Source organism: Rhipicephalus microplus, chromosome 3 (genome assembly GCF_043290135.1).
Source record: "Rhipicephalus microplus isolate Deutch F79 chromosome 3, USDA_Rmic, whole genome shotgun sequence".
Classification (NCBI taxonomy): domain Eukaryota; kingdom Metazoa; phylum Arthropoda; class Arachnida; order Ixodida; family Ixodidae; genus Rhipicephalus; species Rhipicephalus microplus.
The window spans coordinates 6,810,265-6,837,054 of NC_134702.1; the positions used below are offsets into that span (position 1 = coordinate 6,810,265).

A 26,790-nucleotide genomic window follows, 5' to 3' on the forward strand; every position below is an offset into this window, starting at 1 on the left:
GTGTTTTTTTTTTCGACACTGTGGAGGACCTTTGCAATTTCAAAAACTAAAATATAATGCGGGCATTGTCTCGCGACATTAATTGGCTTGAAGAGAGTCGCAAGGCCAATGAAGACAGCGTCTGCTAGTACAAAACCGAATGCTCACTTTGCACAACCGTTCACTGGCCGTTGAATTGCGTGTTCGAAATTCAATCAGAGGTGTCTTTACCATCTTTATTTTGGCCTTCGCTTGATGAAAGCAACGCCTACTCTAGAAAGATGCCTGCGTCTTGAGCCAAAAAGCCTGTTCTCTCCTCCTCTGCAGCCCAAACGATGGATGAATGGATGGATTGATCTGGCTGTACCCTTTAGATCGGGCAGTGGCTAACGTCACCTAGCCGTAATAAAAGAACTAACAACTAAATTTATCTTTTTTTTTCTTTAAATAGTGAAGTTGAGGACTGGTACTTTGCAGTGAATGGTTTAATTTTCATTCGTGCCTTGATTTTAGCCACCAATCAGATAACCTCCTTCTAGTTATTTCCACCCGCCTAAAGTCCATTTTGCTCTTGCTGTACCTAAACTCCAGTGTTTTGAAAAACTCTGTGGCATCATCCTGAACTATAGGGTGAAGCCCTTCATAAGAACATTATCAGGTGTTCCGCAGTTTCCTCCTCCTCTCCACACGCACTGCATACCGTGTCTAGCCCTTCGTATTTGGCCCGATAAGTCTTGGTTCGCAATACTCCCGTCCTGGCCTCAAACAGTAGAGAACGACCAAGAGTATTATCAGAGATCCTTTCCTTGGTTATTTCCTGCTTAAAAGTTCGATAAATCTCTAGTGCAGACTTCTTAATCATGTCAATTCTCCACATGTCAGTCTCCGTTTCCTTCACTTTCTTCTTAACCAATAAGTTTTTGGTTTGGCCACCTGCTATTTTCTAAGTATTTACCAGTCAATTTCCTGGTTCGCTTCCTCCATTTTGTATCAACATTCTTCATGTACAAGTAGCTGAAAACCTTCCTAGCCCAACGCTCTTCCCCCATTTCTCTCAATCACTTCTCAAATTTTATCTTGCTGCTAGTTTCCCTGCCCTCAAATGATGTCCATCCCATATCACCTTGTACTCCTGTGAGCTCCTAAAGCAAGCCTACCTAATCCACATTGCTCAATTTCTAATCTTGCTTGGACTTCTGATCTCATGCACAAGACCGCATTGCCGAACGTAAGACAAGGAACCGTGACCCCTTTCCGAATTCCTATCACAATGTCATACCTATTGAAAATCAACAATGCCCTATTTTTCATCAACGCTGCATTCCTGTTACCTTTAGTCGTTACGTATATTTCGTGTTACCTTGGGTACTTGGTCCCATTTGCTTATCCATTCACCCAGATATTTGTATTTATCTGTTCCCTCTAGCGTGACCTCCTGTATCCTAAGCTCACTACCTTCATTATCATTAAAAAACATGACTGCTGATTTTTCCTAGCTGAATCTGAAATCTAACATATCTCCCCGATTACCACACATGTCCATCAATCTCTGCAGATCTCCCTTGTTGTCACCCATTAGCACTACATCATCGGCGTACATCAATGCTTGTATTGCCTGTTCAATGAGTTTTCCTTGTCTGATGAAAAAGAGGGTGGAGCCAAGTCCACTCTCCTCTTTAGCCTCTAATCCTTGTAATTTAGCCTCTAATCCTTGTAGGTACACAATGAATAACAAGGGTGACAGAGGACACCTCTGCCTAAGTGCCCGTTTTATCTGTGTGGGCTTGGATACTTGCTTTTCCCATTTTATAACTACTGTTGGCTGCGAGCACTCCTCTCGAAGGAAGCACTGAACTACGAGGGACCTCCCGTCTTCATAGGAAAGCGTGATGTCACAGCAATATTTCTTGAGGAGGCGGTGAAAGCCAAGGCACCCTTGAATGAGTGCAAAAGTAAATATGTCTTTACTTGACTTTGGCTTCATGAAATCCAAATAAAGGCACCCTTGATTGAATTGCGGACGGGTGGCCAGTGAACGGTTGTGCAGCACGAGCAGTCTGTTCTTTACTAGCAGACGCTGCCTGCGTCGGCCTTGCAAGGCGAGGGCAACAGTTTTGTGGTTGTCTCTCTGGGCCGGCATGACAGGTTTTCAAATACAGTAGTGTTAAATCTAAAAGGCCCACTTTACACAAATTGGAGTTCAAAACACCGTGCAAATATTTTTTATAAAATATATTTCACAGACATCAATCAGGGTGAATTTCAAGAAGCAAACAGTTAAAAAGATGGCTTGTTGTCAAAAGTTCAATGAGCGGTAAAATAAAATCGTAGCCAATCATGCTACACACCCCTCCGCATAGGTCTAGTGGCTAAGGTGCTCAGCTGCCGACCCCCAGGTCGCGGGATCGTATCCTGAATGCGGCGGCTGCATGTCCGATAGAGGTGAGAATGCTGTAGGCCTGTGTCCTCAGATTTGGGTGCACGTTAAAAAACCCCAAGTGGCCGAAATTTCTGGAGCCGTCCACTACGGTGTCTTTCATAATCATATCGCGGTTTTGGGAGTTAAACCCCACATATCAATCAATCAATCATGCTGCACGCCTAGTAACATACTGGCATGGCATTATAGATTCTGAAAAAAAATCTAGCTTCACAAGCATAAAAAAAAAAGAAAAAAAAAGACTGATATATTTAGAATAAACTGCAGCCTACTCTACGGGTTGCTGCTGCAGCGCATGGGTAAAAGGCCAGAACTGCCCGTAGTCTGCTTCGTCATCTTTTTCAGACAGATTCGGGAAAGCTGTTACGAGATCACAACACGGGTCATCTGCAGCGCCGTAGTTGTTCGTAACCACTTTTGCACAAGAGAACCCCCCCCCCCCCCCCCCAAAAAAAAAAACACAGTGGGATTTCGGGCCCGGGTCCCTTGCGTGCCAGCCCAGTATTCTACCACTGAGCTATGCCGGTGTTTCAAACTCCCGCCGTTAGCAGGTTTGATGTTGGGAATGGAATTGCGTAACGAGTGGGTCATGCAATACTCCAACCCATTACAAAAGCTTGTTGATCACCATTTAACTGTGGCAAATACCCACTTAAGGCTTAAATTTCATTGTGGTCAGCTACTGCACAAAAAATTAGCACAAAATTCCTTGCAAGTGTGTATCGGATACCACACTACTCCGAAGAATGACTAAGGATTGCACAGTGAATGCCGGCCTTACACACAATTATTTATGGCATAATGAGTACTCAGCAAGTGTGCTTGTAGCAGTAACCTAAAGTGTGTTCAGAAAATGCTCCGAAAGGCCGCTGCTGCGCGTTCTGCGCAGGCCTGTTTTTTTTTAAACAAGGAACGATCAAAAACTTAAAAATTCTCTCCGTGTCATTTCAGAGAAATTGCGGTTTGGAGAGGTGCATGGAGCAGCATTTCTCTTTTCGAGTAGGACTTCCTTCAGTGGCCTTGAGTGCACAAAAATCAGGATTAGCTGTGGTGAAAATGGTGCCTATGAAGAGTTTTTTTTTTTTTTTTTTTAAATCTGTTAGCTTCAAAATGCTTACACAAGTAAGCTATAGCTTTACTGAAAAAAGTAATGCCTCACCGAAGACACTGATAGGCACCATAAGACTTGCATAGAAAGTATATGTCAAGTAAACATCTATACCTTTAGTGTGGCATTGACGAAAGAAAACAGTGAATAGCCATTCATTTTATAAAATACTGCTGAAGATGGAGCTTTCAGATCAACTTTAGATGGGCGTATCTCATTTCCCTCATATACCTTTAGTGTGGCATTGACGAAAGAAAACAGTGAATAGCCATTCATTTTATAAAATACTACTAAAGACAGAGCTTTCAGATCAACTTTAGATGGGTGTATCTCATTTCCCTCAAAGTTTCAAGAGGCTAAAATGGACAGTATGCATGAAGGAAATGGTGGAGTACCTTGCAACTCGTTCCACTTAGTGTGCGAGCAGAATGAGAAGATTCTCTCAATTTCTTTTGAAATTCAGTTCTGGCAACATTCAGTGCTTAATTAGCAACTTATATAATTTAGGCACCAAGTGCTCTGGCTTTGGAATTCGCACACCACTGGTAAGTTTTTGTCCTCTTTGGTCAGCACAAAAGCACTTGGTGAAAGTAAGTGCAAGAAGACAGCCACAGAAACAGGTGCGTGGTGAAGAACCTGGTAGCAGCTCCAAAATATAAAAGCAAATCTGTGCGATATGAAAAAACATAATTGTAGGGAAAAATTTTTTTATTGCAACTGCACATGTTTTTAGAAACTTTTTTTGTACCTGTACAAAGTTAGTGCCACCTGCCAAAGTACCAACTGAAAAATCACAGTACAAAAGAGGGCAGCCAGCCACAACTGATGCATGCCATCAAAAAGATGTTAACAAATGGTTTGCATGCAAACAGCTCTAATCATTAGATGTCATCAAATGCATGCAGACATGCCACGAACTGAACATTGATGGTATCTGCCTGCACTGCACAACAGTACTGTGCTAAGGGAACAGAAAAAGGCAGCATAAAAATGTTTGTGTAGAAGTTCCCTAGGCTCTTTTACCACCCTGTGAGAACAAAATGTTAACGAGATAGCCAGTGAGGTGGCAAATTATGTTTGGCAAGTTTTTTTTTTCCCCCTCCATCTCCTACGCTCTGGAACTGTGGCCTAGCGCTTGGCGCTTTTCGCCGTATTTCACTGCAGCAATGCCGCATTTTGGTCTTTTCTTTTTACATCATTTTCAAGAAGGAGTGCTTCAAGTGTCACACTTCCTACTATTTTTTTTTTCCACTCTGCAAGATGGTTCCCATTGTTGCTTCCTTTTGCATGTGGATGTTCACAAAACATGTGCGTGTCGTCAGATGTTATCGTGACAAAGGACAACTCGTTGCGACGACAAGAAATAAATGCCAAAAAGGGGTGGTGGTGACTGCCAGAACAGATGAAATTGGTAAAAAAAATCAAGTCCCAGGCAGAAAAGGGGTGGGAAAGGCAAAAGGGACCCAGCCGCCTGGGGGCTGCTGCACGGGAAGAAACACGCACGTCCAACATGTACTCATTTCACATACACACACAAAAAAGCCTTGCAATTTTTTTTGTTTCATTTAGCCTGTCCCTTGCACCTGGCCTGGTTTGTCCAATAATTTTTACACACTGATGCATTAACAGCTTTGCAAAAACAGAGCCAAACAAAAGGAAAGTGCTTTTGTTCCAGCACAGAAAGCAAGAGCAGCAAAACCAGCAGCCCTCTTCTCCACCTTTTAAAGTACACTTGGGTGTAGAAAGCCTCCTCTTGCCAGCCCCACCTGGCTATGACATCGTTAAAGCTTTGGTAGCCAACTAAGCACACACACGCACACACACTCAAACGTGAAAAGAGGTTTTCTGGTCGAAGGGCGTGTTTTCTCTCCCATCTCCGTGCTGCCGACGCTCCGAGCGGTGGGGCATCCCCTCGTCGCAGGTTGGTGGTGGTTAGGGAGGGGAACGTGCACCTTGGGAAAAACAGAGCGGCTGTCCAGGCTGCATTACAGCCTTCAGGCAGAGACAGTGCCCTCAACAGCTGCCCCTGAAGAGGACGACGAATCGAGGCTCCCTGAAGGGGCCGCTGCACCATTGCTGGTGGCCTCACTTCCTCCGCCACTGGCTGCCTGCAGAGCCCGCACAACCAAACACGACCGTCAGAGCAAGTGCAGAAATGCTACTAGCCGATACTTGGCGACAACATTCTGAGGCAGCACGGCCAAAGCTACATGGGCAGAGCTTTGAAACGTGTTATTTTGCCAAGTAGTTCGTTTAGGGTCAAATTTTGGTTGTGCAAGCGTGTCCAATATGTACATTTTCCCAAGAACATCCAAATCATATTTTTGTAATAAGAGTTATCAAAGAGGTTATGCATTACTCTAAACAAAAGCTTCGACAAGCTTTGATACACTTACAAATGCAATGAAGCAACGAAGAAAAAAAATATGTGGAATCGTTACTAAGCTGTTCTGCAAATTCCTATAACATCAATCTGCCGGCAGTTCAAAGCTGTGTGTAAAGCGAGCACCACACATCAAAATTTGCATGTTTTTTATGGTTTTCTTTGGAAAGCAATAAGTTTCATTGCCTACAGGGTTGGCATTGTGGTTTTCCTTCTTTTGGAGACTCGAGATCTTTCTGGAGATGCTCATGTTATTTTGTTCGGGGACATGACAGCATCGACAAGTTGAGGAATCTAGGACACAACTGGTATGAACAGATTTCTCATGGTCGTAAATCCAAGCGGCCAAAATGCACCCCTTACTCTTAGCACAATCAATCACATGATATACAGAGCGTCTGCTGGCCAGGCAAAGCTTTGCACTGGTAATTTTGTGCTCGTAAATCGCCACCATCGAAAAGCACCAAGAACTACTCTCGCTGTAGACACCTACAGTACGGTGTTACAGAATGCTATCTTTAATGTGATTGTATCGGAAATAGTAAGCAACGAAAATACCAGCCATGCATGCAATACAAGTTATAAAAAGGGTCATTACTTTTACTTTGCTAGTTCTTAATTGCCACACTGCTTTTAAGCAGCTGCTCTTGCTGAAGACCAGTAGGCTGTTTGGTCTCACAAAGTGGCATCGCGATAAGAGCTGTGATAGCACTTCACACAACTTATCACGTGATTGCATGTGCGGGGAACAAAATATTTGACGACACACCGCTGTCTTATTTCTTTTGTTTTGAAAAATACAGATCACATAAAAATACGCACTCATGCTTGTTCACAAGATTCGATGTGAACTTGTTGCAAGTGAGCAACACCATTGCTGATAACCGGGGCAGGAAAACGTGTCAATTTGACACCACAAAATCAGACAAGGGGAAAAGGAAATGACAGCATATCCACAGGGTGAATGATGGAGAGCAGGGCGAAGCTGGGTTCGCACGCCGCTACCGCACCGCTCTGGCTTCCTGTTCTCGCATGCCGGGATCTTGGCGCCGCCGCGCAGCTTCATGGCACGCTTCTGCTTCGCACGCAAGCCCCTCTGCAGCCCTGTCTATCCGCTGACCTTCTGAATGTGGGTGCGCCAAAACGGCTTTTATTTTACTACACTGCGCCCTAACGTACAGCGCCGCTGCCGAACACGCAATCTTTGTCTTCGTGCAACGTCATTCCCATTTTTTTGTGCGCTCACACATCGGGGTTCCATCTTTGAGCGCTAGCTGTCGCCACCTTGTGCGTATCGTACTTTTTATCGGCAAACCGTGAATCATTTGTTGGCCGTGTCAGTACGTCGTCTGTCTGACGCACGAACGGACAGACGCATGAACGAACGCAGGGACGGCCGACCGGACACATGCACGAATGCAGGGACGTACGGACGCTTCGTCTTACTCATCATCATTCACTCCATAGTGCTGTGATCTTTATTATTTATCGTACTACAAGTAAAATCCTCTAGAATCATACCACTTCTTTTTTTTTGCCTATATGCTTTTCATTATATCTACAAGTGCCGCCCTCTACGGCCTGATCAAAAACTAACGAGAGGTGGCTATATACTATTACTACACGGGATGGATGCTCGCTCAGCCCACGAATTTAAACGGCCTGCAAACCGCCCAGAGGTCGAAATTCGGTTGTGGGAAAATTGTGCACGAGTGTATGACAAAGACGGAGCCGTGAGTGCAGTAATAGCGGAGTTAGATGCGCTTGATTATCAAAACCGTGAAAACCACACCTTTCGGTCTTTCATGTGCTTCCTTCTGCTGGTATCCTCTATCATGCCCCTTTTCCCTCTCACTGACGCGCTGCTCGAAACACTATTTCCAGTCGCTGCGACTCCGACCGTCCATTCCGTCAGTTGCGTGCTTGTTGGCAAACCGTGCCTGTAGTAATTGTGCCGGTATGGAACCTGTGTTGCGCACATGCCTTCAAAGGACTGCCATCGCGATAGATCCGTACGGGCACACACCGGGCCCCGCACGGGTTACACGCACACGGGCAACTCAAAGAACAACAACAAGCAGCGCGGGCAGCTGCTTGCAGACTGGCCGGGAGTCGTAGGCTCTTGTTCGACCAGTCGCAGCATATTTGGCATATTTGACTCGGTGGGTCACACGGAGGCCCGAAATGTTTTCCTTTATGCTAAGTAGTACAGAAAAGAAAGCTAGCGTTTGTGCGCTACATGCAGAAGCATGTGCGTCCGCTTTGTAGGTTTGGTTGATTGGTATGTGGGGTTTAACGTCCCAAAACCATTGTATGATTATGAGAGATGCCGTAATGGAGGGCTCCGAAAATTTCGACCACCTGGGGTTCTTTAACGTGAAGCCACATCTGAGCACACGGGCCTACAACATTTCCGCTTCCATCGAAAATGGAGCCGCTGCAGCCGGGATTCGATCCCGCGACCTGCGGGTCAGCAGCAGAGTACCTTAGCCACTAGACCACTGCGGCGGGGCATTCGTAGGTTTGGTTGTGCTGCCATAGAAAGTTGTTGAGAGGTACAGTCGACGCCCGCAATTCCCGGCATGCCCGATTTCCCGAACTCATCTGTGGCACAGTCAAGTTCCCCATAAAGTGAATGTATTAATGAGTCTGAAATTCCGGACGCTTATACAGTAGACACTCAGTAAACGGAAATCTTAAGGGGAGACAGGGGTTGTGAAGACCGAAAAATCGTGAAAAAACTTCTTTTTTATTGCATTTTTGAAATCTACAGCTACTAGTGCACTTATATCGCGAATTTCATGCTTATAATATTATTTTAGCTGCTAAGACCCTTTATACCGTGCTTTCTAGCTATATCCGAGCCGAAATCCACGTTGAAATCGCACATTTTCAGTGACGCGCCCCTGCCCTTTCATGTGTGCCAGTGCAGCCCGCTTTGTCTTATTTGAGTAAGCTGTCTTTCGCCTTCAAATTCCCGCCAGAATGGGTCCAATTCAACCATTGGCCGCTGGTAAAATGAGAGGCATAAAGAAATAGCAGAAAGCTTTCCTATTGGTGGAGGCTCCTGGCTTCGTCTGCTCCGGGTATTGAGGACGCGCGCCATTTTGCCTCAGTGTCAGCGGGGAAGTTTCACGATGTCAAATCCTGAGCGCAACTTTCGCACGCGGCACAAGTTTGGTGCGAAAAAGGTGCAAAGGACGCTAGTAGCGAATTTCAAGAAGTGCTCCGTGATACAGCAAAACCCCTGAGACGCTACACTCTCCGCGTCCCATGGCGAAGTCGTCGGCGCTACCACGGAAGGCCTAGCTACCGCATCAGTTGTCACGGAGCCTGTGCAAAGTCGAGCAGCGGTAATATGCGTCTAGATACTATCTATCGGCAGCAATTTGACTTGAAAGAGGAGCGAGCTAAAGCCGAAGATAAGTTATCGGAGCTGTCGTCCGCTGCAGCGATGGAGCGGTAACGCGCATTCGTGGTTGACGGTGCCGACGAAGCAGCTTGGCCTGGCCGCCAGATGGAACCACGTTCACAATTATAGATTTGGACACAGTGAACAGCGCTTTGTTGGCATTTGCAAAGTGCAAGGCATGCAACGGAGAACTGCAGATTGTCCGCGACGACCGGGAATTCGGACTCGCCGTGAAGTTGTGTTTTGTGTGTTCGACCTGTGGGGAGACTGCGTCGTTGTGGAGCTCGCCGCGCGTATGTAGCAATGAGCGCATGAAACCTTTTGCTGTGAACGTTTTGGCCGCGCATGCCATGCAGGCAACGGGGAACAAACAGACCGCGCTGAATGATGTGTTCTCGTTGATGGGCATCAGCCGTCGGGGTCTTCACACAAAAACCTGGCAACACCTCGCGACGACAAAGTAGGCACCCGCGGTCGATCGTGCTGCACGCAATTTGACGAGCGGCTACGCGTGGTCGGGTCGCGAACTTTATGCCGAACTTAATACAGGCCACATGGGAAACATCGCGGTGTCGTTTGACGGGTCATGGATGACTCGCGGGCATTCGACGCATATCAGTCTCAACACCGTCATAGAATTGTTCAGCGGGCTGGTGCTTGACTTCGTTGTCCTGAGCAACTTCTGTGCTGGATGCGAGTCGGGCCTAAGGGAGGTGACCCTTCTTATGCAGCGTGGAAGGAAGATCACCAGTGTCAGAAAAACAGTGACAAGAAGGCTGGGGAAATGGAGGTTGAGGCTGCCTTCACCCTCTTCAGGAGGTCACTTGAGCAACACAACCTGCGCTACACCACAGTGCTTTGCGACGGGGACAGCCGCAGTTACCTTGTGCTACAAGAAGATAAGGTTTATGGGTATATCCCAGTGGAAAATGAGGGCTGCATTAATCATGTCCAAAAGCGTATGGGCACTGCTTTGCGCAACTTGATTGCAAAACACAAAGGCCCTGGCCTTGAGAGTCTTGGGGGAAAGAGCCACTTGACAGGAGACCTCATCTCCAAGCTCACCAATTATTATGGGTGGGCTCTGAAGACACACAGTGGTGATGTTGATGTTATGCACACAGCACTGATGGCCACTTATCATCACATCACATCCAACGATGTGGCAAACCACACTCTGTGCCCACCTGGTCCAAATTCCTGGTGCAAACAAAATGCGGCAAAAGCCAAGGGGAGCCCATTCCCAAACAAAGTTGATGCTATGCACACAAAAGTGATGGCCACTTATCATCACATCACGTCCACTGATGATGTGGCAAACCACACTCTGTGCCCACCTGGTCCAAATTCCTGGTGCAAACAAAAATGCGGCAAAGGCCAAGGGGGAGCCAATTTCCAAACAATGCCGAAAGCTGCCCCCACAGGTCTGCCAAGCCTTACTTCCCATTTATGAGCGCTTGTCAGACAGAAAGCTGTGGCAACGATGCCAGCGAGGGAAAACCCAAAATAACAACGAATGCCTGCATTCAATGATCTGGGCGCTGGCACCAAAGGAGCGACATGCTTCGCTATTCACGGTGGAGGCAGCTGTGGCAAAAGCACTGCTCAAGTTCAATGCCGGCAATAAAAAGGCATCAGAAGACATTATGAAAGAGCTGAGCCGGAACCCCAGCTGGCAAAGCCTCAGCTGCACGGCTGAAAAGGATCGACGGCGCACGGCAGCATCAGTCAAGAAGCGACAAGCAACCAGTCCCTGAAAAAGCGCCACACAGGGACTCATAGTCAAACGGACTACGTGCCCAGTGTATACTGAGCATTTTCCAGTGAAGTTATGTAAATGAATGAGCTTTATTTCTTTTTCTCAGTTTGTCGGGTTGATATCTTGAAATCTAGAACAGCCGGCACAATAATTTTTTCATTAACGTAAAGCCCAATCTGTGTATTACAAAGTGCTGAGAGCAGAATTTCCATTTGCTGCCCATATAAATTTAGAAGGCATTAAATTTCTTTGTAACTGATAGCCATGACATGACTCCAACTTTTATCATCTGCAGAATTACTAGTTTTTCTTTAACTTGAAATCTGCTTGCAGCATTGCACTTATTGCTAATTTCACTGTCTAGCTATGCAATAATATTTACTTTTTGATAAGCACTTTCTTTTCTATTGTCTCCAAAAACAATAGAGTGGTAGCATTGTGTATCTTCTTAATTATTTGACCTACAACGAAAATTTTTGCATATTTGAAATGAGCAGGAGAAACTACATAAGCATGTATATTTTCATCATGTTTGGTCCTTAAATACAGAAAATATCTCCACATACCATGTCCCCCTTTAAACGGAACTACTGCTTTAACAGAACTACTGCCTCTGCAATGCTTGGTTTCAGGTTTGCATTTAACACCCATGTTCACCTCTCAGTAAACGGAACTCCTGTTAAATGGAACATATTTTTCCGATCCCTTCAGGTTCCATTTACTGAGAGTCTACTGTAGCCTTCGGACTCCAATTTCCTGGACTTTTTACTGTTAACCACTGACCCAAAGTCGCCGCCGCCATCGTGGCTGCCGTAACCTCAAAACCACACGTGTCAATCCGTTACCAGCTGTAGCTTAGCGGCTTAGCCAAGCCAAACCACAACATAGACCTCACTGTGTTCGTTCACACGTTTTGTCAGCTCTGCAGTGGTGTCTGCAGTTGATCGTTTGCTGCTGCGCGCTATCTTCAGTGATCACGTTTCCCGACCTTCAGCATCCACCGAGTTAGCCGTTTACTGCTGCACTTTTTGTTGAGCGGACTTTTCATTTACAGCGATGGCACCGACTGCTCCTTCGTCTTCGTCCGTGCCTTCGAAGCGCACATAGCCCCCTTGTAGGCTAATGATGGGAAAAGCTACGCTGTTGACCTCAGGTTTGCCGTCAGCATGCTAGCGTAATCGTGGAAGGCGATTACGCAAGAAACCATGCGGAACTGTTTTTGCCACATGGGCTTCACACTTGACGCCGAGACGGCCGTCTCGCCCGAAGTGGACAGCGTGTGTGACGAACTGCCATGCGGATATTGCCTTGGACTATCTGCGCGCTGCCCGCGTGTCGATTCCAGCCGGGATAACCTTTGAGGATTTCGCCGACGCTGACCTCGAGCTATGTGCAGACTTGACCGATGACGAAATCATTCGTCAAGTTACAAAGGATTCCGACGACTCCGACACCGAGAACAAAGAGCCATCTCTTAAACAGCCAACGAGCTCGGATGACACTGTCGTCGGTGTACAGCGGCAATAGGACGTTGCCTGAAACTGAGGCAGACATGATCGCAGGCAAGCGGAACGCTTGGCAAAAGAAAACAGGCGATGTCTTCGCACAGTGCTGAGCTATGAGATAATGCCGGCAGGGTCTTTTTTTTTTAATAAACTATTTTTTACAGAGCCACCTAATTGATGCATTGGCTGAATTGCAATGGGAATCTTGTACTCCGGCCGTTACACTCTCTGTCAGCAAAAAATACCTACAAAAAGAGGAGCATGTTCACGTGCATTCGGTTTCCCGGACCACCAGATTTTTCGGACGTCGACTGTATAGGCCAGGGGTTTCACAAGCGAGTTCTTTGAAAGCCATTTTGAGGCGCTTCACCCCATTAAAAAGTCACTAATAGAACTGCATTTTAAAATTACCGCTCCCAATGTATATGACATCTGCACCCTGGGACTCTATGCAGCCGGATGCCCCCTTTGTACTTTGAAACATTTGAGAATAATATTCAGGAGGCCACCCAGAGACTTGAAATTTGTCAAAGCTATTACCGCTCCCAATGTATATGACATCTGCACCCTGGGACTCTATGCAGCCGGATGCCCCCTTTGTACTTTGAAACATTTGAGATTAATATTCAGGAGGCCACCCAGAGACTTGAAATTTGTCAAAGCTAACCTAAAACTCAAATATTGAGCCCCCCCCCCCCCCCCCCCCAATTGTCATCACGTAACAAAAACGAACAGCAGGGCACACAAGGAAAGGTTCTGCCCACCTTGCTGCCTTGCCGGCCATTTCCAGTGGGCTCCCTTCGAGGTGACTTGTCTTTAGCTGGTCGCTCCTCCCGACTCTTATCCCTAGGGGGCTTGTCCTCGCGAGACTGCCCACCACTGCCAGGAGAGCCGGCACCATCGTCATCCTGCGTCTGGGACCCTGGGCGTTGCCCTCGGCGGCGAGGTCGTGGGCGAAAGGGTGGTCTTCGACGTTGGCTTCCGGTTTGTCCACCACGTTCCCTCTCAGGGCCTGGTTGGGCCTCCCCTTCACTCTCCTGCAGAAGTACACTGGTTGGCTTCTACAGCGACTGGCTAATGTTTAACCCTTGCCCAAGTCTTCTGGATATACCTAACTTCTAACGCACTCGCATCCCCGCTAATAATACAGTAAACTCTCAGTAAACGGAAAATTGTTAAACGAAACTACTGCTTAAATGGAACTATTGCCTCTGCAATATTTGGTTACGGGCTTGTTCACTTCTCTGTAAACAAAACTCCTATTGAATTGAAAATATTTCCCCGGTCCCTTCAGGTTCCGTTTACTGAGAGTCTACTGTAATAGTAATAATAACAATAAAAAGTATGACATAGCCCAGCACGCCTCTGCCAATGGCTCTTTTAGCCTAACTAGAAGGCCTTCAAGCCGAGCTGAACTTATGGCCAAGACAAACATGCACAAACTTACCGACGTGAGTAATGTAGTTCGAAAGTCACATATGCTGTGTAATAAGTAGAAACGACAGATATCAAAATAGTGTACGTACCAATATGGAAGCTAAGGAACGATTTAGTCAACATGAAAGATAAGTTATCGAGCAAACATTTCCATTGCCTTCTTAGCGTTATAGGCCACCAGTGAGACCGGTGATTTTAAGGAAAAAGTTAAACAGCATGAATATGACGCCAGGAAACCTGATATACCCTCACTAAACACTGGAATCGACAAGTCACCAAACTGACTTATCAAGCGTGTGTATTCTGGCCAAAGAAAAGCATGCATAATGCCTGCACCTGGAATCCCTGCCCATACACTGAACAGGAGTGATAGGATGCTTTTAAGAATGTATACTCAGTGCTTACGTCACACACTTAGGTAAACTTAAATATGCTGTCCTGTTTATGGCTATTATTGTGAACAAGGCTCCCGTAGTAGGTGTTGAAATACCCCAAAACTTTGTATTCCTTTGGTAGGTGTGTCTTTTCCTGTCTACAATAAAAGACAACAGTTACGCACCTCTCTTTCCTTTTTTTTTTTGACATATCTTGCTGTTTATTGTAGTTACAGCGAAAAGAGCAAGTTTTTAAGCTTTGATCAATGATAATGCTTTTTTTGCGATAGTCACACAGACTGCCGTTAGTTCCATAACCAGGCCAGATTTTTCAGAAATTCCCTGGCTTTTCCAGAAGGGTCTGAATTCCCCGACTTTCTGAGGTTGGTAGACACCCTGAAAGTGATGTGGCACGTTTGTTTGATGTTTTTGGTAGCGAAAAAGGCACCTGTCTCACACTCCAGTAGTGGTAATTTACCTTTGTACCCACCACCCCCTCCCCTCCTCTGCAAGGGATCTCCCATCCCTTCCACCAGTCCACAAGGTGTTCCCGACACATCCATGGCTGAGAACCACTGTGTTAACGAACGAGATGCTGAGAGCTTTCACCAAGTGATGCTCTAGCGGTCCTTGCAGCAGACTGAGGCATGTTTGGGTTGTCGCCCTATGAAAGCATGCAGTATGGTTATAATAGCGCTACACTTGCCGTCTCGGTGCCCACGATCCACACATCCAACGCCGCAATAGAGCGGAAGTGGGAATAATTAATTGGCCGATTTTGTGCTTTTGCAGCAGCACAAGTGTACAAGATGGCGACCATTACGTAATATCAGCTCATGTGTGTGCTGTCAACATTACTTTCAGTTCCAAAAACCACCTTGTGGCGCAAATCAGACAAAAAAAAAAAAACCTTTTTGGAGCAGTATGGCGTAGTAATTTCCAGTTGGCGCAGGCTTCCCACCATTGGTATATGTTTTGATTTGGAAAGGAATTTTGCTAGTTGTTTTTATTGATCAAAACATTTTCATTCCAGCATCAGATTTGTATCACCGATGGTATACTGTAGCAGATTTAGAAAGGGTATACTTAATGACAAAATTTTAGTGCATACATAATACATGCTAACTCCTGAAAATGAGCTCTGCCACTTCCAACAAAAGCAGCGCGTTAAGTTGGGCTTCACAATGGTAACAATGATGACAGCTACATTAACATTTGCAGCACCAGTAAAAAATGCATAGCTGTCAACCTGGTGAACCGGAACTCTGGAAGATATGTAAAGTGAAGCTGTGAGACATGAGGAACTATAGACGTTTTGCAGGGCTGCCTCAATGTCATAAACAGCTCTGAAAGACTGCCAGGAATATTTCATAAGCTGGTGATCATAGCTGTAGTCGAAAATATATAGTCATATTTTGTTATAACGAACCTCATATTAACTTTTTAAACTCCCCTAGTGTCCATTGATTTATGTAAAGCTATTTTACTACTACTCATTTCAGAATACTGAATGTTTCAGAATGATGCATAGAATTTTATCACCCTTAAATCTATATGACACTTCGATATAAGGAATACAGACTTCAATTTTGATCAGCTTACAGTGCAAGGGTATTCCGAGAAATCTGACATTGACGTATTGCTCCCACTTTCTTTGACTTTATCTCTGCATTTCTCTCACTCTACATATGCTTGCTATATGCCACACAGAAAGCTACGCTATGCTGTCAGCATTCCTGGATAGCCACGTGGTCAAGATGCTTGCTTTTGCATTGTCAGTATGCAGATTTGATTCTCGCCTTCTTATGAGGGATGTTTTCTCACCAAGATTGTCTCTTTGCATATATATCTGTCTTTATACCTCTTAGTTTATTTTCATTGAGACTTCCTCTGCATCCTCATTTCTCCATTTTGTGCTTTCCCCTTGCTACATGCCGGACAAATTGGCACTAGTTGTTCTGGGAGCGAAGATGAAGTGAATGTGCCAGTTGATCATTCTGGCTCACAACATTTTATGCCTAGCTAGAATAGCTTCGCTGTACATTATTGCCTGCTGAGCCAGAGACACTCAACAGGCAAATGGTGAACACCCCAGAAAGCCGCATTTCGAGAAAAGTTGGCTATTCTAACAAACATGAGCTGGTACCAAGCCATGAAGCAGATATTTCCTAGTACATTTACAAGCAAGCTGTTGTCCTCATGATCAATTGTAATGATAATACTACACAAGGAGCCCTGTATGGGAGGCTAAAGAGCATAACATTTTTTTTGCGTAATAGAAAGTACAATTTTACAATTCCGAAAACACTACCCTTACCACGACGCGATGCTTATAAAGCACACACATATATATATATATATAAAAATGCGGGTGGCAGCAAGGCTTTCAGATTCTCGCACAAACGCCAATAAGTAAGAAATTTTTAAAGCGTCTACTAGGACCTAAGTAGCTTTAAAAAAAAAAATCTGTGGTTGCCACAGACTTAGCATATGAAGTTTCAGAAAGTTTCATCGAGCCAGTACCACAAAAATACATTTCCAAATGTCTTACATTACACAGAGATTTTGGCATGAAGTCTAATAGTGAAACTTAAACCTTCATTTTCTATAATGATGCAAGTGAAGCATACAGTCGAACCCCGCTATAACGAAACTGACGGGGCACGAAAAAAATTTCGTTGAAGCAAAAATTTCGTTGTACTGAAATCTAAAAAAATATCGCTGATCTAAGCTAGCAAAACAGAGAAACATTTATTCTCAAAATTCAAAGAATGTCCACTGCTTCCTATTCTTTCCTAGCAGTGTCGCGACGTCATTCACACCCATGCATAGTGAAGCCATGGTGAAAAGCACGCTGAAACAACGCCTAAAACCGTCTTCGTGAACGAACCAAACAGTTGCATCAACACGTTAACACCTGCAGCTGTCCGCCGTCAGAAGTATCCGACAACGCCGAGATCGAGCATGGTATCGTAGAGGGGTGACTTTTGCATTACTATATGCCATTTAACACCCATCACTCGCAGCCAGCTGATTTTGTGGGTAATGCGGAGGAACAGCCGCTCTGATTAGTTACCACAGTGGCCCGCTCTGATTAGTTACCACAGTGGCCAAGTGCGAACATAAGATAAGCATCGGAAAAGGCATCGTCTCGCAGTTGCACCCAGCAGCTGCGTGAAGGAAAGCATTAACGGAGTGACTGAGCTTCAGCTTCGGACCGTCTGCGGCTTGAAAGCAAGCCAGTGGCAAAAGCAGGGCCTGGCAGGGCAGCCTCATTGCCATCGCTATCGAGCAATGGCGGCACCTATGCTTGGTGAACAGCAGCCCTTTCTGGTGGTGCCAACGCATGTTTTAAACTTCGTTGATGCATTTTCAGGCTATGAAAATGAATTGAAATGTTAAAGATCAAGTTGACTGCATAGCACTAAGTATTCGAGCCTGGATTGCATCGTAAAATTTCGTTGAAGCGGGACGAATGAAGAAAAAGTGTTCGTTGTGGCGACAATATTTATTCATTGACCTCCTATGAACTGCTGACGGGGAATCGTGACTTTTTCGTTGTAGCAGAAATTTCGTTGAAGCGGAGTTTGACTTAGTGCAATGGGCACATTAATGGCGCATTTGTGAAGTCCGAATTTTTAGAGTCTGAAAAATCCACCGGCGACTGTAAATGCAATAGGGTGAACAGGTCAGAATGGCACACTCCATGATTTCTGTACAAAGCTCTACAATGATACATACTTATTGAACTTGTATCAAGCACACATGACATGCAGGCCTCCTTTTTCCACAAGTGCCATGCAAGAGAAAGTGGCATAGTCAGAAATAATGGCATGCATTTCGTGCAAGCACATATTCATCATGGATGCAAGTGGAGTTACAACACTAAAAACAATGTCTAGAAGATCATAATCTGAGAAACAATGGCAAGCCAAGGAGATAACAGTCTGCATTGAATTCAAGAGTTCAGACAGAAAGAATGCAAAAATGCACAAATGAGTGGCATTCAGAACACAGTATTGGAATGAAGCTTTTGATAGTAAAATAAATGCTCTGAAGTGCATGCCCAATACACACGAGCAATTCTGCGCATCTTGGGCATACCGTACAGGCATGTCTGTGGACATGCAGAGAGAACAAAAAGTGTCATAAACAGACCGTTTGGAACACTTCAGCGAAACCAGAGCATTTAAGACAACTAGCTATATACAAAAGTACTGGCACTAGAGTTCAACACTGTATAGAAACTTTTGCATATAATATGTGATGACTTTGCTCACCCATATGCAGCAAGTTCAAAAACAAAATAAGCAACAATAGCCCAATGCTGCCATAACACACATGCTCAACTGAAAGGGAAAAAGACAACCACCCGTTTGAGGCACGAAGCCACAAGAAAAATCCTTTTCACCACCTTGCGGGTTTCCGCAGAATTCATTTGCACGTTCAACTGCCCATTCATTCTGATATCAGTTGAGTTTGGTATACTCTTAATTCGTACATTGTTTTATGAAGTAATAAATTTGATTTAGTTTCTGGATTTCGATAACATTTTTGGATAATCATACACTCACCTCTAGGGTAGGACTATATTTGCAATTTTTTAAATGTTCCAGTGTACGATCAAAACGAAAAGTGCACTGCAAGTGCAGAGTAGAAAGGAAAGAGGACCATAGCACTCACTAGCCGAACAAAAGCACAGTTGCCTCCAGTTACAGCAGCCACCAGACTTATGGCCGCAATTTGATTAGTTCCAAGTCAAGTATCCATTAAATGTCCACCGCACTGAGCCAGCTGAGAGAGGTTCTAGATTGGCTCTATCCTTTTGCTTCACTTCGAGCTGTCAATTGTTTCTGTAGCTATGCCTGTCTCTCTTGTTTGCTTACTGGAAGATGTTACTCAAGGGGTAAAGATGGAACCTGCTTGAAAACTATAAGTTCACTAGCTCAGCAGTAGACATTTCGGCCAACTTCCATGCTAGTAGCATTCTTGTGGAAGTGGTAACATTTGAGGAAATTGCTAACTTCGACAGTGTTAACCTTCTACCCTGCAGAGTTGGATGATGATGATCTGTCAGGCCCTCAAGCCAGTGCAAGTGGACAGCGACTCCCAATGATGACAAGTTGCCCACACCAGAGCCATCAAATGTGGATTGGGTGTAGACTTGTGTAGTTCTACTATCGACCAACAACGATTGCAAAACGCTGGCTGAAATACAGGCCAACACGGTTGTGCAGAACCTTGCGCGAGTTCAGGCGTGCAAGGGTCTGTACGAACAAAGGTGGTTTATCCAAAAGTAATCGTTTTCTCTGGACTCCCAATTATTCACTTTTTCGCACTTCCTGCAGAGCCCAAGCAAAACGGTTGGAGACTACCACACTTTGGTGAAGCAAAGCCAGTTTTCACTAAGCAGTAGCTTGCTTTACCAATGTGGACACACACAACCATAGAGTTTCCCAAAATTAACAAGAGGGGACTCTGCCGCTGCGATCGTTCAACGACCATTTGAATGATGGGTAATACACACATTGCCTAGTCTTCGTACTTGCGGGCGGCGAATTGTACTTGCGGATTCGTTTATTGCTGTGTTTCGGTTTTGTTTTGAAAGAAAGATTCAACCCTTTTGAACTTCGTGACCCAATTTGGAAAGGTAGGTAAGTCGAAAAAGATAGGGTGGTGAAGCGCAATTGCTGAACATTGGCAGATTTTTGTTTCGCTAGAAAACAGCTTCAAGCCACACAAACACACGTGGAGCCAAAAACAAGCCAGAAGTATGAAGTTTAGACAAATGTGTGTACTACACATCATTCCCATGCTCACTGAAGCGCCAGAGTTCCCTCTAGTGTATATTAGGAAACTCTATGCACACAACCACTTAAAAAGCTGAACTACTAATGCAAGGTATTTATTTATTCCCGAGAGTTAAATACTACAGGGCTTTTCCAGGAAGGTAGCAAATTGCATTGGTAGAAAACTACCTGCTGTGCAGTAAACCATACTATTTTTGACTCTAGTTAAAAGCCCTTTGACAGCACAAAAGGGCTCCTTGTCTGACAGCCAATAACGCGAGGCTTGGCAAAAAATTACCAAGTTATTCAAAGGGCTATGAAATAATTGTGCAAGCATCAGGTAGGCATACTATAAACTTCAAATAACCTAAATTGCCACCCACTTCATGAAAAAATAGATCTTGATTCAACTGCGAGTGACAGTGTTCTGTGGTCTTTGCGAAACAGCGCATAAACAAAGACAGAAAGGAGTGTGTTTCTTTCTATCTCCTCATTCTTGCGCTGTTTTGCGAAGATGAAGCCATACCAACAAGCTCAAACCCGTACACACCCTCAAGTGTTTTGTGAATTCTTACTCACTTCCTCTATCAACATTTGGCATGGGCTTAGAATTGGGGCTGACAGGTGCAACATATTTAAACAGAAGGTTCCACCCACCCCTCATAATGAGAACTGTACTGTTTTCCACACAAAGTGCAACGCTGCGAGGCCAGCAGAACTCCTTACAACGGTTGTATTCACGGCACAGAACAATGCGGTGTTTGAGTGTTAATGCGAAATAAATTTTTATTAAAGCCAAGTAATGATGAAAACATTTATAAGCAAATTTATGTTCTATGAATGATTAATTAGGTATGGTTCCCAGTCATTCTTCAGACAGTTACTACAAAGAGCTTCCAAAAGTGTAACATCAGAAACAAAATGGAAAACCTGCTTCAGAAGTAGCAGGTTTGCTGTTGACTCCAACTCTGGCTGCTGTCATTTTAAAATAGTGACAGCAGTTAAGCGAAACAGTGTAGATTACAGACCTCCTACCTGACTTATTGGCATCAGCAGCAGTGACCTGCCAATAAAGTATCTTGTAATGCCACAACCTTCTCATACTTATTTGGGACACCACAATATGTGGCCACAAGCATTTAAAAAAAAAAAAAAAAAAAAAAAAAAACACCAGCAGGGCCTTAATTCCGAAACGTCCCCATACAGCGGAACACTTTGAAAAAATACCAGAACTATTCCAGAGGCACACTAATGGACCATGTTCCAAAGATCCTGATCTGCACTTTACAACGGTGGCAAAGTTTCGCAAGAGAGCACACCTGGTAGCAAGTACCAAGAGGAAGGCGACGGTGTCGTGCAAAATTGCGCCAGCCCCCCGCACTTCATGCTCACCCATTTTCTTTGCAATATAAATGGTAATGTATGTCAAGCGTCATACTGGACAATTCAAACATTAACAAGAGAATGAATATGTTTGGAAGTACATGCCTGTGCATATGTACTAAGCAATGTATTGCTTTATAGGCTGGAATTCAGAAAATGATTCAGAATGTCACTAAGGCACCATTACAGATCGATTCCCAGTTTTTATCTCGAAAAACCACGCAAGCGACGACATCAGGTGCCACACTGATTGAAAGGTTCACACTACAATGTGGGAACTGTCTGCAATACTGAACTAATGAAGCTGTTGTAGGCACAAAATCTGTCAAAGAAGAGAGAGAGAAAAAGAAAAGCTCACCCAGCCACACACTATCAGTAACAACATTATAAACGGCAGACTTACTTGATATCACGAACCTATAAGCCTGGTAATCGAGCATTCGCAAGCACTGAAAGAAAACTGGAAGCTTGCATGTCTACGGCTCACATGACAACCATTTAAATACATAGTGGTGCTCTCATGCAGGTTCTCCTGCCAGCCATTGCTAGGAGGCCACATGACATTGGAAAATGGTCCATTGATGGCAAAAGCAAAGGACAAAAAGAGAGGTTGGGGCTCGAGGTGCCCTCAGCCGCACCTTCGCTTCCCCGTCGAGGCCACTTTGACTGCCTTCAGTGTCGCTGCGTGGTCGCCGCGGCCGGCGCCTGAAGTAGCGACCATAAAACTTGCGGGGCTGGGGAGGTCTCCGAGAGCCACCGTCGGCTCGGCCGCCTGAGTAGTCCCCGTCCTCGTCATCACCGCGATCCAGGTCCTAGGGAGAAGCACCCTCACTTGTGTGCCCAAGTTTTCCTGGCCCACTCACTGACTCAAGCATCGCAGTCTTTCAGAACACATTTTCTTTAGAGAGCTTCACATACTCTCCTGCACAAGATCAACCCTTTTGCAACTGTTGCATAGATGGCATGAAATTTCAAACAGTACGACCGATGACTGTTTTCATCATCAACAAAAAATGGTTGCACATGGAACCAATATTCCCCTTAGTTGTGTGTTTTAATGCAAGATGGCCCAGTTGTCTGTGCATCTCCGTGTCTTGCCTTTTTCATTGCATTGCCATCTCCGATACTGCACAAGCAATATTTTTTTATGCAAAATAAATAATGCAATCTGATTGAATAATATGGTACAGTTTTGTACAGTTCTCTCTCTCCTAAACAGTTTTGTACAGGAGAGAAAGAAAAAAAGTTTACAAAATGAGTGAAAAAGCTTTTGTGGTCATTTTGGCAGTTTTCCTTTTCTACTTGCTTTGAGCATTAAAAAGAATAGCAAAAAAAAAAAAAAGCTTTAAAGGCCTCACTCAGAGCCACCATTTAAAAAGCTCCAGCAACAATAGCTCGTGGTGAGATGTCTACAGGTAATTTGATACATACATGGTTGACTTGAAGTTAAAGAATATGTAGCGAATGATACGAGAGCACAAAAGCAAGCTGGCACAACTGTTATCTGTAAGAGTTTAAATGCGGCTGATTTTAGAAGGTTCAGAATAAACAGTCTCGACCAGATTTTAAACATATAACTACGACACATTCCATGTCGATGAACAAAAGAAAGAAGGAGAGATCACAGCGCATAACAGAAAATTTAAAGCCCTTAGTTCCTTTGTCTTTGATGATCCTAATTTTGCTGGCTATACGGGGCCTTGCAGTACTTCTTGAAGTAACCATCGAATGACAACACATTACAATTTAATTGCCTCACAGACCGTTTGCTGCAGAAATCTGTTCAGTCCCTCAAGCAGAAGCGAATACAGTTAAACCTGCTAATAACAAACTTCCATATAACGAAGTTTTTCCAATCCCCGCTGTCTCTCCATGGAAGCACATGTATTTGCAACCTCTATGTAACAAAGTAAGTGCAGGAGACAATGTAAGAGCAGGAGACATCCTTGATGAAATGAATTTTTACCACGGACAATGTATAAATTTTGCCCCCGATCACATGTCATTTTTGCACAAGCATGCATCTTTTGCATTGCCTCGGCGTCAATGAAGTGTGAAGCAGCGGCGGCAATGTGCACGGCGCGGGAGCGGCCCTGGCGACACCCAGGCTAGAGAAAGCGCGCTCGTTATTGTGTGCGCGTGCGATAAGCCTTCCCCTCCTTCCAAACCATAACTACAATTGAAACCTTGTATAAGAGACATGTACAGGGAAGCAGTTTGTGTCTTTGATGAGCGGGGTACCCCTTTTCCCCATCATATTCCATTTCGTTGAAGCGAAAATTTCATTGCAGTGAAATAAAAAAAAAAAAAAAAAATAAAGCTAACTGAGCTAGCAAAACAAAGGAACGTTTATTATCAAAACTCAAAAAATGTCCGCTGCTTCCTATTCTCTCTCAACAGCGTCACGACGCGATTCTCAGCCACGCATAACGAGGCCATGGTGAAAAGCACGCTGAAACAATGCCTAAAACTGCTTTCGTGAACGAACCAAACAGTTGCATTAACACATCAATACCAGCAGCTGTCCGCAGTCAAAAGTATCTAACAACGCCGAGATGGAGGCAGGGTATCGTGGAGCGGAGACTTATGCACTATTATATGCCATTCTTATCATATATCACTTCGGCTAGCTGATTTTGCTCATAATGCGAACGAACAGCCACTCTGATTAGTTACCACAATGGCCAAGTACGAACATAATGATAAGCATTGGAATCTGAGAAGGCATTGTTCCGAGGCTGCACTCAGCAGCTGCGGGAAGGAAAGCATTAACTGAGCGACGGAGCTTCAGCTTCGGATCGTCTACTGCTGAAAAGCAAGCCAGCGGCAAAACAGAAGCAGGGCAGTCTCATTGCCATCTCTATGGACTGCTACTTACACGGTGAAGAGGGAGGCATGTTGCTGCTTAGAAATTAGTGACCAAATCACTGAGTGAAGGCTTTCAGCGGCATTTTGTGTCTTGTTGCCACTGCAGCGAGCCAGCAGTTGAGGGTCGGGCAGGTGTTGGTACACTGGCCGCAACGCTTTAACAACTTTGTTCGGCATGTTATACTCGTGTGGAGGTTGCGGCTTCCCCTTTGCCTCTGCCACACGGTGCCTGCACCAGCTGCGGGCACCGGAAAGACAGAGCTCGTGATGACGTTCCACATATGTCGATGAAACATGATGAAAGGTGCCCACCACTGCTTTCTTCAAGTCTTCGACGTCAGTGTTGCTTCGCAGTGCTAGGCCATAATAGCTGGTGAGCCTTTTGATCAAGCCCTGCGTCAGGCAATCTCTTCCGCTGAGCGTCTCTCCCTTCTTAGGCTTCCTTACAAGAGAACGAAGTGCCGTGCTCATCCACTTCTGAACATGGTTCACGCAGTCCTCCTTCGTGAGAGCAACGCCTTCTAGAAAAACTATGCCTGGAACGGCGCTCTCTTTTCAATTGGGAGCCTCCTGCCAGCACGCAATCTCGGAGGCCATCCCTCCTGCCTTGTGTTGCGACCGGCCGCCGCGTGAGACCACTCGCCTCCGTACCCCTCAGTCACGTTGACATAACCGTATCGTTCTGTCACATGACATCACGGCTGCTCGGAGGCAACTGTGAGAACATTGTGAAAGTGTTGCTGTATTCGCGAGGGGCGGCCGTCAAAGACGCTCGCCTCCGAACCGGGAGGCAAACCGAAACCGAAGATCAGAGGGTAGGGCAGCGCGTCCGCGACTCACGTTCCAGGCATAGTTTTTTAGGAGGCGTTGGTGAGAGGTAAAAACCCATACATCCCCTCATTGCGCAGGACCATGGCTGCTTCGCGGGACTTTTGTCCGCTGTCCCTTTTAGCGGATGCCGCGTTACACACGGAGGCCATTGCCTCTGTTGACGGGAACCCTTCTGCACCCGTCCGCGTCGGCACCCCCTATTGCGGTGACGACACGAGGCCCCTAGCCGCTCCCTTTGGAGATGGCGCGTCGCTTTGCACAAGGAGGCAACCGCCTCTATCGACGGGCGCCCTTCGGCGCTCGCCTGTGTCGTCACCCCTTTTTTGTGGTGAATACACTCCTACGTGGTAGCTGACGCGCTATCTCGTGCCCCCTGTTGTCTGCCGAGAACCTGGATTTCGGTGCGACGGCCGCTCGCGGTGCCTTAGCACATGCAAGTGTCGGGGGCGAAACAGCGGCGGAAAGGGGGAGTCCCCATGAGGACGACCTTGGCTGCTATCCAGGTAAGCGGCGCACAGCGTAGCGGCCGAGCGGGGGAACTTTCCGAAGGCCGCCGTGCCGAGAGCGAACCCGTGACACCGTGCACGCTGCGGTTGCTGCGGTCCTGAGTGGGCGCGATACCAGACTCCCCCATTTGGGAGAATGGGAATTGCTTTCGGCAGCGAAGAGCTACTGAAGGCTCAGCAGAGTGATCCGTTTCGAGTCTCGGAGGTACGGAGCGCCGTATACGCTGCTTGCCTTGCGGCGGGCGCCGTTAAACCGTCTTGAGAGGCGCGGAGCGCCGTTGCGCTGCTTGTTCTGCAGCGGGCGCGATTAGGGGGCTGAAACAGCGTGTGTCGCTGAGTCCCCGGCGGATTCATTTTGCTGGACCATGACGGGCTCCTGCTGAACTATATAGCCACTGACGACGAGTCCAGCGACCCGTTTAAGGTGGTTATGCCCAAAAGTCTGAGAGCCGCACTGTTGCGATCCTCTCACGACGAATCCATAGCCGGTCACCTGGGTGGCTCGAAAGTTTTTGCAAACTGAGCGATGTTGTGACCTGGCCCGGCACGAAGCGTGGTTTTTATCGCTATTCCGTGCCTGCCACGTCTGACAAACGGTTGAGCCAAGGGTTGGAAAGCCGCCCGGTCTTATGAACCGATTGTCAGTGAGCGTCCGTGGCGCGTACTAGCTGAAAGATCCCCTTTGGGAAAACTCAGCCGTGCCCACATCGCAGACCTGAAGCCCTTTGTCACGGCCTGACGAGCTCGCGCCAGTGCCCTGCGGCACTTCGCGCAAGCAACGGGCACACCCGGAGCGGCGGACCGCATTCGGACCTCGCGCCGGTATAATCTGAGGAAGCGGTCACCTTTGTGATTTCGCGCCAAACGGCGGACTTCTCCGCAACCGAAGGCCCTCAGTTTACTGTCTAGCCTCAGTATAGGTTAGCTTCTTTACGGCCTTTTCTCGTAAAGAAGTTGACCCCGCCGTGCCTGCTGCCAGTGTTTCTTTTTTTTTTTTTGAAGTGTTCATGTGTATT

At 45.9% G+C, this 26,790-nt stretch overlaps 1 protein-coding gene across 2 annotated transcripts in view; it reads right to left on the reverse strand.

Annotated features, from left to right (window-relative positions):
* Window positions 1–4,779: 4,779 nt before the first annotated feature.
* LOC119183354 (uncharacterized) overlaps window positions 4,780–26,790 on the reverse strand; it is a 38,959-nt gene continuing 16,948 nt past the window's right edge. Inside the window, exons 7-9 of one of the 2 annotated variants that reach the window (XM_037433666.2) lie at window positions 22,208–22,381; window positions 13,351–13,623; window positions 4,780–5,635 (exon numbers count right to left, since the gene is read on the reverse strand). In XM_037433666.2, coding sequence (XP_037289563.2) covers window positions 5,522–5,635; window positions 13,351–13,623; window positions 22,208–22,381 — 561 coding nt within the window. In that variant the 3' untranslated portion in view covers window positions 4,780–5,521. The remainder of the gene's footprint in view (window positions 5,636–13,350; window positions 13,624–22,207; window positions 22,382–26,790) is intronic. The other variant, XM_037433673.2, reaches the window with a different exon arrangement.